This window comes from Ochotona princeps, chromosome 30 (genome assembly GCF_030435755.1).
Source record: "Ochotona princeps isolate mOchPri1 chromosome 30, mOchPri1.hap1, whole genome shotgun sequence".
Classification (NCBI taxonomy): domain Eukaryota; kingdom Metazoa; phylum Chordata; class Mammalia; order Lagomorpha; family Ochotonidae; genus Ochotona; species Ochotona princeps.
Window position 1 is genome coordinate 20,091,716 of NC_080861.1, and position 13,598 is coordinate 20,105,313.

The window sequence follows — 13,598 nt, forward strand, 5'->3', positions numbered from 1 at the left end:
CCGCAGCAGAGATGACTGGCCCCAGGCAGCCAGCACTGGTGGGGTACAGCCTTTCCACCCCAGGCACACTTCCTTGTCCCCTCCCAGCCCCATAATCCTCAGAAAGGTACTTTTGGGCTTCAGAGTTGGGGAAGCTAAGTAAATATACCTGAGTATCCACTATATGCAGACACTACTTTGAGGGCAAAAGAGACAAAGCTCGTGCCCACAGGAAGGAAGGCACTGCAGAGAGTAAACTTCTTGAGGGTTTACATCCCACAAGCAGGGGTCACAAGCCATGGAACAAAGGGGATGAGGAGGGAAGGAATGGGAGAGACAGTGACTTACTGAGATGAACTCTGCATGGGGGGCTCAGCCGGGCAAGCATCCAGCAAGGTGTTTTGCCAAGGCCCTGTGCTGAAAGTACACCTGGCTCACTGGAGGGACTCCAAGGAATGAGATAGGAGACTTGTGCCAGGTAAGGCTGGCAACGTCTTTGCAAGCACACGGGCTCTGCCTCGGAACACGATGGGCAGGCACTGGAAGACTTTGGGCACCAGAGCATCAAGAGCTGACTCAGGTTCTAAAGGCGCTGCCCAGCCGGGAAGGCCAAACCAGGGCAGTACAGGTGCCAGCAGGAAGAAGACATAGAAGCCCTGGCAGTTACCCTAAGGGAGAGCTGACCACAGCCCGGCCAGGATGGCGGCAGACGGTGTGGTGAGAAATGCCTGGGCTTCTGATGGGTTTTGATGGCAGGTCCAACAGGAAATCCTGATGAGTTAGACATGGGGTATGAGAGACACAGTAGTCAGGGCAGCTGGCTGGGAGGGTGGGAGGGAGACCAGCTGAGCATCTGGACCAGGCTTTGGAAAAGGACAGGAATGTGACGTACCCCCTCTCCAGGAGTGGGGACCCCAACTCGGTCCCCTTAGGGGTGAGTGTGCTTCATACAGCAGTAAGCCCAAAGTCTTCCTGCTGCCAGTGTTTTGCTGGCTACTTCTGCTGTGCTTCCAATGCCATGGTGATGACCGTGCAGAGAGGGTCAGGCTGCCTGCCTGTGATCCTGGGCCAGAGACAGGCAGCAGTGGAAGAGGGTAGATGCCCATGGAGCTTTAGGATAAAATCTCACAGGGCGATGCCCTGGCAGGGAGGGAGGAAAGTCTCCCCCACATTCCTCTTCTAAAGATAGAGGTTTGCAACAGGTCTGGCTCTGGGGGTGGGGTCTCCCCAGTGTTCTCTACTGCTCCTCTGGGGAGTGTCGAGCAAGCCCCAGGATGTAACTTGAAGGACAGCTAATAGGGACCAAGAGCCCCGGCATCTGTGTCCCTCTCTGCTCCTCCACGACTGCAGGGTAGCAGGGAAACTTGGTGTCCTCACCGTGGTGGGTGGTGAGGCTAGTACAGTAGGCTGCCAGGAAAGGAGCCTGGCCCCCTGCACTCCGGAAGGCTATTGGCCGCCGTCTCTACTCTGCCTCTCCATCCATTGTCCCCACCTCTGCTCTGCCCCCCACCCACCCATGCAGGTCTCGCTCATCAGCCTGGTGGCCAACACTCTGGGCTTTGCTGAGATGGGTCCCATCAAGTCACTGAGGACTCTGCGTGCACTACGGCCCCTGAGGGCCTTGTCCCGATTTGAGGGCATGAGGGTAAGTGGGGCTGTCACCTCCCAACGAGGCAGTGGGAGGTGGACATGGCAAGGGACCCCAACCCCTCCTGCCCAAGACTCATTCTGCTGACCTGGAGACTGGGGTCTCCACTGAGTGTGGTCTCAAGTCCCCCAGGGGAGGGCCCCAGAGGTGGAGAGTTGCAAGAGCCCCCTCTTTGAGACATCAGCCACCCCAAACCCCACAGCCCCAGGAACTCCTGCTTCTGCTGCATTCCTGCTGCCACTGGTCAACTGCATCCTCTGCCTTCCAGACTGCTTCCCCCTATGTGTTGGAGCAAGGGCTAGGGTAGATGGCGGGATGGGAGCAAGCAGTGCCCCCACACCATCAACACCGGCAGCACAATGCCAACCGTGTGATGTTCCTAGTATGGAGCTGTGCATGCTCGAAGTCATCAATTTTTCTCCGAAGAATGCAAGCACTGGATGCCAAGGGAGAAGGCTGCAGAGGAAAACCTTAGCCATGGCAAACACACCCCAAAAACAAATGTGTGTGTATGTGTGTTGTGGCTGTTGTGCAAAAGGCATGCAGCTCTGTTCAGCCTCAAAAGGCACTCCTGTGTGTCCTGATGACCCAGCTCCCCATCCAACAGGCTTTGAGCTTCACCCACACCCCAGTGTCACCTTGAAGCAAAGCACCCACAAGTGAATAACACTGACTGAGTTAAAAGCCTCCTTGGGAGCAGAGAGACACTCCCCTCCTCCTGCTACCCAGTGTCAGGAAGGCCTGGGCTTTGGCCACCAGCCACAGAACCAGCCTGTGGCAAGTTCTTGGGGTGTAGCCTTACCCTGCAGGGGAACCCTGAGAACCGTATTTCCCATGCTGCTCCGTGGCTCTCTGTGCCTCATGGGACACCTGAAAGCTACACAGCCCACACCACGCTGGATTCCCCCCAAGGCCCCGTGGTAAATATATACCTGGCTCAAGGACAGTCAGGGTCGTGGTCCCTGAGTGCTCTGGTGAGGGAAGCACCTCCTGGGTGCTGGGGACTTAGAGGAAGTATTGTGGGGTCCAAAGCCCCTCACTGAGAAGCAGCCGGCACAGGAGCACCCTTACCCATGTCTGGCTCTGGTACACTGAAGAGCCATCATCGCGCACTCAAGGCACCCTGCTGTGAGATTTCCTGGTACATCTGAACAGGGAACAGTCACCCATCCTGAGGGTAGCAATCCCAAAATCAAGGAGAAATCACGAAGAGAAGGGGAGAGCTAGCAGAATAGCCAGGAGACCAAAAGTCTTGGAGATGTATTTTTTGGCAGATCCTGTCCCATTGGGTAGCTGGTGTGGTCAACCGGCAGTGTTGAAATTCAGACCTTGAAGGTGTTAGTTCCAGGGCAAGGCCATGAAGGGGAAGCTGTATGTCCTGGTATGTTATGGAATTATTGAGACTTTCAGGATGAAAAACAGCATTGTGTGTTCTCCCTGCCCACTGTGCCCAGAGCCTCTAGCCATGAACGTGGCTTCTCCTATGACCATGGGACTCCCCAACCCTCAACCAACTTCAGCCAGGGGAATTCCAGCAGTGAAGGGGTCCCAGAAGGGGCCTGTGCTCTTGGCACCTGCAGGAGCTGAGCCCCCTCTCTGTCCACTTGAGGTGGTGGTCAATGCCCTGGTGGGAGCCATCCCATCCATCATGAACGTCCTGCTCGTCTGCCTCATCTTCTGGCTCATCTTCAGCATCATGGGCGTGAACCTCTTCGCGGGGAAATTTGGGAGATGCATCAACCAGACAGAAGGAGACCTGCCGCTCAACCATACAGTCGTGAACAACAAGAGCGAGTGTGAGTCCTTCAACGTGACCGGCGAGTTGTACTGGACCAAGGTGAAAGTCAATTTTGACAACGTGGGAGCCGGGTACCTGGCCCTCCTGCAGGTGGTAAGTCCCAGAGAGAAGGGACTTTCTCCCCACTGGCTCTCAGCTGTATGTGCCTCCTGAGGGGCTGTGTGGGGGAGGGAGGCAAGACGAAGCACACTACCTCTTCCCAGAAGGGGCGTGGCTTCCAAGGAGAGGCAAAAGGGTGCTACTGGGGGCCAGACTCCTTGATAAGTGCCCAGATGTTCAGTTCTATAGTAGATGCTCCATAGCCCACAATCGGGTAGGATTTTGCCAAGAACACAAGGGACACTGCACTGGGTAGCTAGTTTCTCCACTGAACTCATTCATCTCTCAAACTTTTTTCTGCCTCTTCCAGCAGCCCAGGCAGGCAGGCAGTGAGGTCCACACCAGTGCCCTGTCTTCGGCAACCTCCCCTTTTTACTCCTTGGGAGTGGTGTGCTAGAGCCAGTTGGTGAGCTGATTGTTAGCATTTCCAGAAATTTTGCACAACTATAAAATATCAAAGTCCCTGAACTTAGAATTAACTGGCTGGTGTTAACACAGAGGTAGGTGAGGCATACCCCAAAGCTCACTGTGCCCTTTTATGACCTCTCTACTTTTGAAGTCATTCATGTCAGTTGAATCTGCAAGGTGGAATTGTATCCGCCGTGGTCCTAGGCATCTCTCCCCAACAGTGTGCAAGGAAGTAATGCATGGGAAGTCAGCCCTGTGGGAATATTTACACCAGAGAAATTGGCAGATAGGGAACAAGGGATTTGTGGTCCCTCTGGAAAGCCAGTTGTTGACTGGTTAGCAACACACCATTGGCAAAAGGTGCTTAAAATTAAGCATGGGGAAGATTGGAATTCTTTCACCAGGCCCTGGGGCAAAAGTCACCTGCTCTCCCAGGTGCATGGGCTGGGGGTAGGCAGATGGGCTCAGGGCTCCCTCTTAAACGGGAGCAGAGCATCCAAGTGCCACTGTCTATCCATGACACCCATCACCGGAACCCTGAGGTGTTGTAGATTGGACTATCCATCTGAAGGGCAGCTGCCTTTCTTAGGCCACATCAGAATCTCATCCTCACGGCTACCTTGTAGAGCTGCCCAGCTGCTTCCCCACTCCCCAGGTTTGGTTCCTTGACTGCCCACCATTTGGACCCTACTGAGGAGTTGGAGTGGGACCCTTTCCCAGCCTCTCTGTCCATCCAGCAGCCCTTAGCAGCTTAAGCAAGAAGGTAGAGGCCAACGGTTCTCTCCATGCTGTCCTCTTTCCCCAGGCAACGTTCAAGGGCTGGATGGACATCATGTATGCAGCTGTAGACTCCAGGGGGGTAAGTGCCATGCGGGCCTCTTCCCCTGTCCCCCCCAAACAGCCACCTGGAAGCCAGACCAACAGGTGCAGGCTTGCCTGTGTTATTTTGGGGCTGTGCCTCCTTGAAGTACTCTAGGGGCAAGGCCTGCACAGTCAACCAGCATGTTCAGAATTGCCAACTAAACTCACCAGAGCTTACTCAGATCTTAACCCAGGAGGGTGAGTGAAAGCAAGAGAAATGTTGATTAAGTTTTCTCTTTGTCCTCATCACCCTGACGGACTGAGATGGGGCCCAGTTGGGCAGAGACTGAAGCCAGATACACACCCCATGTCCTCCTCTGCCACCTTCGACCTGTCCCTCTCTCTCCTGGCCCAGCTATGCACATGTGGGCATGCGTGTGTATCTACACACACAAAAACACACACACACTAGATAGGCTCCACTGAATGAGTGGACACTCCCTAGCCAGCTCTGCCCTTTCCGCAACCCATACCCATCAGCTCCCAAGCACACAGACCATATGACCTGTCTGTCCGTTGGCTCTGTCCCCACCAGTATGAAGAGCAGCCCCAGTGGGAGTACAACCTGTACATGTACATCTACTTCGTGGTCTTCATCATCTTCGGGTCTTTCTTCACCTTGAACCTTTTCATCGGTGTCATCATTGACAACTTCAACCAGCAGAAGAAGAAGATACGTAGAGGGCAGGCTTCCGCCTGGGTGGGACAGGGCAGGCTGGGGCCTCTTCTGCTTCCACTGGAACTGAGTAGGGAGAGAGCTTCAGCCCTTAAGAGGAAGGAAGGGGATTGGGCCCTGCTGCCCTGAGCAAGGTCGGAGTGAGGGTATAGACTACCCATTTATGTGTGATCGGGGTTGTGGGTGGAGCCTGTGTAAATGCCCAGCGTCCCACCTGCTCCATCCGAGGGGCCCTGCCTGGGATGCAAGACAACCTAGTGAGTGAGCGGAATGATAGCAAGATCACACAGCCAGGGAGAACTCAGGGTAGATGGGCCCAGCGACTCTGGAAAGACGGGTGTGAGAGGAGTCTCCGGCAAGGAGAGGGACCCTCCTTCTGCACCCAGAGAGGAAGTGAGGCAGCGCTCGACCCAAGGCACTGTTCGTTCTGGGGCCTTTGGGCCCCCCAGGATGAGTCTGTGTCTGTCTCTGCACTTAGGGGGCCAGGACATCTTCATGACGGAGGAGCAGAAGAAGTACTACAACGCCATGAAGAAGCTGGGCTCCAAGAAGCCCCAGAAGCCCATCCCCCGGCCCCTGGTGAGGAAGGGCCCTAGAGGGGATAGCAGGGGTATAGCCTGCGGGTCCTGGGAAGCCCATGACACCAAACAGCAGCCTTCAGAACTTCTCACAGTGTCTCAGTCCAGCCAAGTGGTACTCTTGGGTATGTGACATGCAGGCGTGTGTGGGACCCTGCACACCCCTAGGAACGTGGATACCATGAGCGTGTCCATTCCTATCCTTCCTGGGTGCAGGTGGGGCAGCCTTCACAGCATTGTGCTATGTGACCACCTGTGCTGTCTAGTCACCTATGGGTGGGGCCTGGAGGAGCTGTTGGGCCCCTACTAGGCTGGTTGACTCTTGGCCCAGTTGGCCCACCCTCCAAAAATAGATGTGTGTGTGTGTGTGTGTGTGTGTGTGTGTGTTTATAATCTCCTCTGTTCCCACAATGAGCTGGGCTGATTTACAACTGAAGACACAAGCGAATGTAGTTAGGAGGTTGAAGTCAGCTCCATAGAGTACAGAGGAATTACGTCACTTTGAGGGCCCACACAGGTGTGAGGATTGATGTTGACTTGACCTTCAGCCCGCAGCAGCAGCAGCAGTGTGCCAAGAACATACATACAGGGTGGGGGGAGGCATCTCTCTGGAGACAAAGCCTGAAGGTGATGACTTCAGAGTGGCCCGTCCCGTGTGCCCTCCTGCAGAACAAGTACCAGGGCTTCATTTTCGACATCGTGACCAAGCAGGCCTTCGACGTCACCATCATGTTTCTCATCTGCCTGAACATGGTCACTATGATGGTGGAGACAGACGACCAGAGCCCCGAAAAGGTCAACATCTTAGCCAAGATCAACCTGCTCTTCGTAGCCATTTTCACAGGCGAGTGCATCATCAAGATGGCTGCCCTGCGCCACTACTACTTCACCAACAGCTGGAACATCTTCGACTTCGTGGTGGTCATCCTCTCCATCGTGGGTGGGTACGCAGGCTCTCTGCACAGGGAGCTCCCCAGGCCTGGCCTCTCCTCTAGCTCTGGGTGACTACCTGGGGCCAAGTGCAACACTCACCCATCACTCATTCTTGTCTGTCTCTCTCTCTCTCTCTCTCTCTCACCTCCATTCCTGGCTCCTGCCTTCAGGGTCCCTGAAACCCAGCCCTCTCTGGCTGCTTGGGGAGCTTTAAGGACAAGTCTTGGGAGGAGAAAGGCCCAAGTGCCATGGCAGCTTCCTGCCCTTCTGCAGGAAAGCCTGAGCTGCAGGCTAACAGAGGGAGAGGCTGAGGCACATCCCCTGGAATGGGTGATACAGGAAGCCCCCCTGGGATTGAAATCATGGCTGCATGTGGAACATTCTAGAACCTGACCCCCAAGGTGTGTGCCAGACATTTTTGGACGTCATTTGCCCTTGTGCAGATCACCTACTAAGATTATAAGATTAACAGTGACAAAGGAGTAGCAGGAACAGGATCGTTACCCACATCTCTCAACTGCAGAGCCTCCTTTATAAACCAGTTCAACTGATACAAAATCCTGTAACATCCACAAGTTCACCTGAGATTCACTTCAAAGTCTTAGGTCAGTGGTCTTTAATGTATCCGTGGCGCTGTCACTGCTGTCATCTTTGCCTCCCAATCCCAAACACACTCCAACTCCAGCTTTCCCCTCTTAGCCCCTGGCAACCACACACCCAGAAAGGTGAGTCCGGCATGGCTACACCATTTTACATTCCTGCAGTCAGCATTAGCAGTGGGGTAGGAGGATGCCAGTCCACATTACCAACAATGGCTCTTGTCTGTGAACTCCCCAGGGAGTGTGATGTGACCTGCCCACTGAGAGTGGAGCATGCCGGTCAAGGTACAGCTCTCTTGGAAGAGTCTCTATTCATATCTTTTACTCGTTTAAAAATCAGGTCATTTCTCTTTCTGCTGTACAGGTTCTCTGTATATGCTGGATGCTAGTCCCTTACCAATATGACTTGGAGATGTTTCCTCCTAGTCTTGGGTTTGGTTGGGTTGAGTTGTACCTTCTTTGAAGCACAAAAGTCTTGAATTTGGGAGCAGTCCAGTTTGGTACCATGTGCCCAGAGCCACACTCTTGCCATCAGTCCCATGAGGCTCTGCTGTGGGACTGACCCTGATTCTGAACTTTTCTGTCTTCTGGGAATTGAGCCACTGGGGGCTGAGGTAGGTGCTGCTGTGGCAGCTGAGGTGACAGGCACATGGGGAGGGGCACTGGAGAGAAACTTGAGACAGTGGTACCAGTGAGGGGCCAGGTGTGGGCACTTTATAGACTGCAGCAGAAACTTCAGAGAGGCTGACCAGGAGCCTGGGTGTCTGAGTCAGACCCCAGCTGCTCTCTTGCTGGGTGAGAACCAGGTTAGGGTCTGGCCGTCTTGATGTTCTATGTGAGCAAACAAGGATAGCAGCATTAGCTCACACTGAAGGTGGTGACAAGGACTCGCTGAAATGACAGTTAACACTGGACACGTGTCAGCCCTGACCTGGTTGTTCCGTGAGGACACTGCAGAGGTCAGGGAGCCCGTGAGCAGCAGGTCTATGTCACTCTTTGTCCTGTAAGTTCAATAGTTTCTAGAGTAAGCAAGGAAGAGGGATAGATGGGGTGGGGTGCCCCATCTGCTGGTTTGCTCCCCAGATGCACACCCAGCCGCTGGGTGCCAGAAATGGCAAGGACACAGTGACGAGCTGTCACAGTTACCTCCCAGGGTGTGCACTAACAGAAGTCAAGAACAGAGCCAGGTGCTTGCACCTAGGCACCTGGGCCAAATGGCTGTCTCCTAATTTTGCATCCATGCCTCATGAAGCTCCCAGCCTGGAAGCAGAACAGGTACATTGTCCTCCTGGGGCCAGATTTTCTTATTCTTGCTGGACGTACTGAGTAGTTGAGCTCAGGAGGACACAATGGACAGAGGTCCCCCCCGCCCCGCCCGCTGCTAAGGCTGACTGGTCTCTGGCACGCTGACTGAGCCTGGCTTGTCACAGGCACAAGTTCTGGTCTCAGCTGGGTTGCCGGGATGCTAAGTTAGCATCTTACACCTCACCGTGGCCTTTGAGTCTGCCGTGTGAACAGTGGTCAGGGTGCTGGGCCTGGATCCCTGCTGATAAAGGAGTGAGGGGCGGCATGCCAAAACAAGGAGGACAGATGGGAAGATGGAGGTGGGTACCAGAATGGCCAGGCAGCCCCTGGGTAAGGGCTTCCTGTCCCTGGCTGCTGGTAGGCAGGGGGCCCTTCCCCCAAGTGTGGCCTGGCCGGCGGCCATGGTCTCTGTTATTCCCTGCAGGCACCGTGCTCTCGGACATCATCCAAAAGTACTTCTTCTCCCCAACACTCTTCCGGGTTATCCGCCTGGCACGCATCGGCCGCATCCTCAGGCTGATCCGCGGGGCCAAGGGCATCCGCACCCTGCTGTTTGCCCTCATGATGTCCCTGCCTGCCCTCTTCAACATCGGGCTGCTGCTCTTCCTGGTCATGTTCATCTACTCCATCTTCGGCATGGCCAACTTCGCCTATGTCAAGTGGGAGGCCGGCATCGACGACATGTTCAACTTCCAGACCTTCGCCAACAGCATGCTATGCCTCTTCCAGATCACCACGTCGGCCGGCTGGGATGGCCTCCTCAGCCCCATCCTCAACACGGGACCCCCTTACTGCGACCCCAACCTGCCCAACAGTAGCGGCTCCCGGGGCAACTGCGGGAGCCCGGCTGTGGGCATCCTCTTTTTCACCACTTACATCATCATCTCTTTCCTCATCGTGGTCAACATGTACATCGCCATCATCCTGGAGAACTTCAGCGTGGCCACTGAGGAGAGCACGGAGCCCCTGAGCGAGGACGACTTCGACATGTTCTATGAGATCTGGGAGAAGTTCGACCCTGAGGCCACACAGTTCATCGAGTACTCGGCCCTGTCTGACTTCGCGGATGCCCTGTCAGAGCCACTGCGCATTGCCAAGCCCAACCAGATCAGCCTCATCAACATGGACCTGCCCATGGTGAGCGGTGACCGTATCCACTGCATGGACATCCTCTTCGCCTTCACCAAGAGGGTCCTGGGTGAGTCCGGGGAGATGGACGCCCTGAAGATTCAGATGGAGGAGAAGTTCATGGCGGCCAACCCGTCCAAGATCTCCTACGAGCCCATCACCACCACACTGCGGCGCAAGCATGAAGAGGTGTCTGCCACTGTCATCCAGCGGGCCTTCCGCAGGCACCTGCTACAGCGCTCCGTGAGGCATGCCTCCTTCCTCTTCCGGCAGCGGGCCAGCAGCGGGGGCCCCTCTGATGAAGATGCCCCAGAACGCGAGGGCCTCATCGCCTATGTGCTGAACAGCAACTTCTCCCACCACCTTGGCCCACCCTCCGGAGACTCCTCCGTCTCCTCCACGTCCTCGCCACCTTCCTACGACAGCGTCACGAGGGCCACCAGTGACAACCTCCAGGTGCGGGCGTCAGACTACAGCCGCAGTGAAGATCTCACTGACTTCCCCCCATCCCCAGACAGAGACCGCGAGTCTGTCGTGTGAGCCTGGCCACCCCCATCACCCCACACGCTGCAGCCTCCAAAGCTTTGGTTCCGGGGCTGAGGGGGAGCGTCCCGCGGGCCTGGTGGCTCCCTAGGAGCAGAGGCCAGTGGTGTGGGCAGCTGGACCTATAGCTGGGGGGGTGCCCGCCGGTGCCAGTGGCCTGACCTGGTTTGGGGGGCTCTGAGAGGCACACTTCCTGCCAGCTGTTGAAGTGAGACAGAAAACTAAGACTGTACATGTTGTGAATGGGCTTTCATAAATTTATTATATTTGATATTTTTTTACTGGAGCAGAGAACTAACAGTTTTTGTGTCCCCTCCCCCATGGTGGGCACCAATGCCTCCTGCTGCCTCCTTGCCCACCGAGCAGACGCACTCTGTGTGCAGAGCAGATGTGGGGTCTCGTGGGGCTGCCCAGGGATGGCCCAGGGTTCACCTGCCAGGAGGGCTGAGCCCCCTCACTCACTCACTCACGTATGCACATACTCCTCCCCCACAGGAAGGCCAGACACAGGCTGGCAGCCAGCGGCCACCTGCACTCCCCACCACCCCCGGCCATGGGGCCTGCCCTGGCCTGCACTCTTCCCATGGTCCTACTCTCTGTGAGATTTTTGAGCAGCCGTGTTGGGTCAGTTGGGACCCTGGGCCTCACCCCTTTACCAGAGTATTAATGGGCACGAGACAGCCCCCCTACTCACAGCCAGACACATGCTGGTCCTTGTCCCTGGACCTGGCAGACTCATACAGCAGGCCAAGGGAAGCAACAGCTGAGCCACGTGGGCTCATCTATCCTGGGAAGAAAGAAGTGCCACCCGCCTTGCCTTTCTGCTTGGCCGAGTGGACTCAGGGAGCCCTGGGAGGCCTGGGTGCCTCCCAACACACTGGCATTGGCAAGGGGTCAGGAGCTGGTCCTGTGCTGGGTCAGGGCCAGAGGAGGGGACGAAGCAGGAGCCTCGTAGGGATGGGAGCCTGCAGCCCTTCTTAGGCCAGGTCCCAGGCTCCCCGAACAGGCCTGGGAGAAGGCATCTTCAGGGAAAATCCAGTTTACCAGTCCGGTTAACCCTTTGGCTGCTGACAATCTTGTGAGCATATGCAAATCCCTTAGTGAGGAGAACGGGACCTGTCCAAGGGCCACAGGGGCAGGTGGCAGCCAGGTTCCCCTCCACCTGCTCTTCCCCTGTGTCCACCTCGTGGCAACCGCCTCGGTCTCACTGCCTGACCTACCTCGCCAAGCTGCCCGAGGGCTGGACGTTTGCAAGGTTTGTGGCAGTGCCAGGGGGTGGGGGCGTAGCTAGTGAGTCAAGTATTATGTCCTTCTTGTCACTCCGTCTCCCATCGCCCCCTTCCAGTGCACTCTGGTGGACCTGGCTTTGACCGTCTGGGGACATTTCTTGCTGTGGCAGACCTCCTCGCTCCCTTTGCTGGCTGGGGTCAGGGAGGCGCGCCCTTCCCTGGCACATGTAGGCAGGGCCAGAAGGTGACTGTGGTTTTGTGCAAGTGGACAGCCTGGAGCCTTCAGACAGGTGCCCAGAGCTGGCTGCCAGCGCTGTGGCCCAGGGCAGGGAGAAGTTGCACCCAGCTGCTTGGCTTATAGATTGGTTCTCATGTTTCTTTCCCGCCCTCGCACCCCCCACCCAGAGCTGCAGTGACCAGCAGGAGTGGGAAGAAGGGGAGGGGAGTAAGCCGTGCAAGCCATTGTCTGCACGAATCGAACACTTCTCACCTGACTCCGTGTACCGTGAAATACATTATTTTTCAAACAAACCAATAAATGGCTGCCGTGGCCTGGCCTGGGCTCTGTTCTTGGACTGAGGGTTGACGAGGTTGGGGGCAGGGCAAGTTGAGAGGAGGACAGTGTTGGGGTTGGGGAGGCACTGTGAACAGGAAGGAGAAAGGGGGAGCCTGGGGCTGGTCCAGGCAGTACGGCATGGGCAGAGCCACCAGCCCCCTATGTGGGTCACTGAGTGGGGCTGGTCACATACTTGGGTCAGTCTGGGGTGGTGGCAGTGGCCACCTTGGCTGCAGGACTACTCATGGCTGGACACTAGCTCTGTCCCAGTCTCGTATATCCAGGGACCAGCAGCCCTGCTAATGGCCTCTCTAGACGGGCCCTTATTTCCTCCTGCTTTGCTGAGCCCCCCATCCACTGGTTCACTCCCTAGTCATCTACAATGGCCACATCTCCCATGTGGGTGGCGGGGACGCAGCTACTTTAGCCACTGCCAGCTGCCTCCCAGGGTGTGTATGAGCAGCGAGGTGGGATCAGAAGGAGAGCCAGGACTTGAACCCAAGCATTCTGATTAAAAAAAAAAAATCTGGATGCCCTGGGGGACATCTTTTTTTTTTTTAAAAGATTTATTTATTACAAAGTCAGATGTACACAGAGGAGGAGAGACAGAGAGGAAGATCCTCCGTCCGATGATTCACTCCCCAAGTGAGCCGCAACGGCCGGTGTGCACCGATCCGAAGCCGGGAACCTGGAACCTCTTCCGGGTCTCCCACACGGGTGCAGTGTCCCAATGCACTGGGCCGTCCTCGACTGCTTTCCCAGGCCACAAGCAGGGAGCTGGATGGGAAGTGGAGCCGCCGGGACCAGAACCGGCGCCCATATGGGACCCCGGGGCGTTCAAGGCGAGGACTTTAGCCGCCGGGCCCTGGGGGACATCTTAGTTGTCGTGCCAAAGGTCTACCCTATAACTACTTATAAATACACAGTTTGGGGGCTATAGAATTCCTTTATGCTGTGCAACTACTGTCACCATCCATCCCCAGAATCCTCTCCATCCTGTGAGACCAAGCTCCAATTCCCCGTAGCTCCCCATTTTGCTGTGCCTCTCCTCACCCCACTGGAGCCACCATTCTACTTCCTGGAAGCAACATGCTCAGTAGGATCATCGGGTATCTGGCTTTCTGCGACTGGCTCATTTCACTTAGCGTAACGTGCTCACAGTTCACCAACGTGGGAGCAGGGGCCAGGAGGTGACGGAGCATGTAAAACCAACACCTGTGACAGCAGCATCCTGTATCAGGTCCTGACTGCTCCACTT

At 56.0% G+C, this 13,598-nt stretch overlaps 1 protein-coding gene across 7 annotated transcripts in view; it reads left to right on the top strand.

The window, feature by feature from the left end:
• SCN5A (sodium voltage-gated channel alpha subunit 5) overlaps positions 1–10,686 on the top strand; it is a 159,328-nt gene extending 148,642 nt beyond the window's left edge. For all 7 annotated transcript variants that reach the window (XM_058657204.1, XM_058657194.1, XM_058657196.1 and 4 more), the window contains 7 exons: positions 1,502–1,624; positions 3,237–3,518; positions 4,738–4,791; positions 5,329–5,470; positions 5,948–6,048; positions 6,717–6,987; positions 9,309–10,686. In XM_058657204.1, coding sequence (XP_058513187.1) covers positions 1,502–1,624; positions 3,237–3,518; positions 4,738–4,791; positions 5,329–5,470; positions 5,948–6,048; positions 6,717–6,987; positions 9,309–10,552 — 2,217 coding nt within the window. In that variant the 3' untranslated portion in view covers positions 10,553–10,686. The remainder of the gene's footprint in view (positions 1–1,501; positions 1,625–3,236; positions 3,519–4,737; positions 4,792–5,328; positions 5,471–5,947; positions 6,049–6,716; positions 6,988–9,308) is intronic.
• Positions 10,687–13,598: the final 2,912 nt, after the last annotated feature.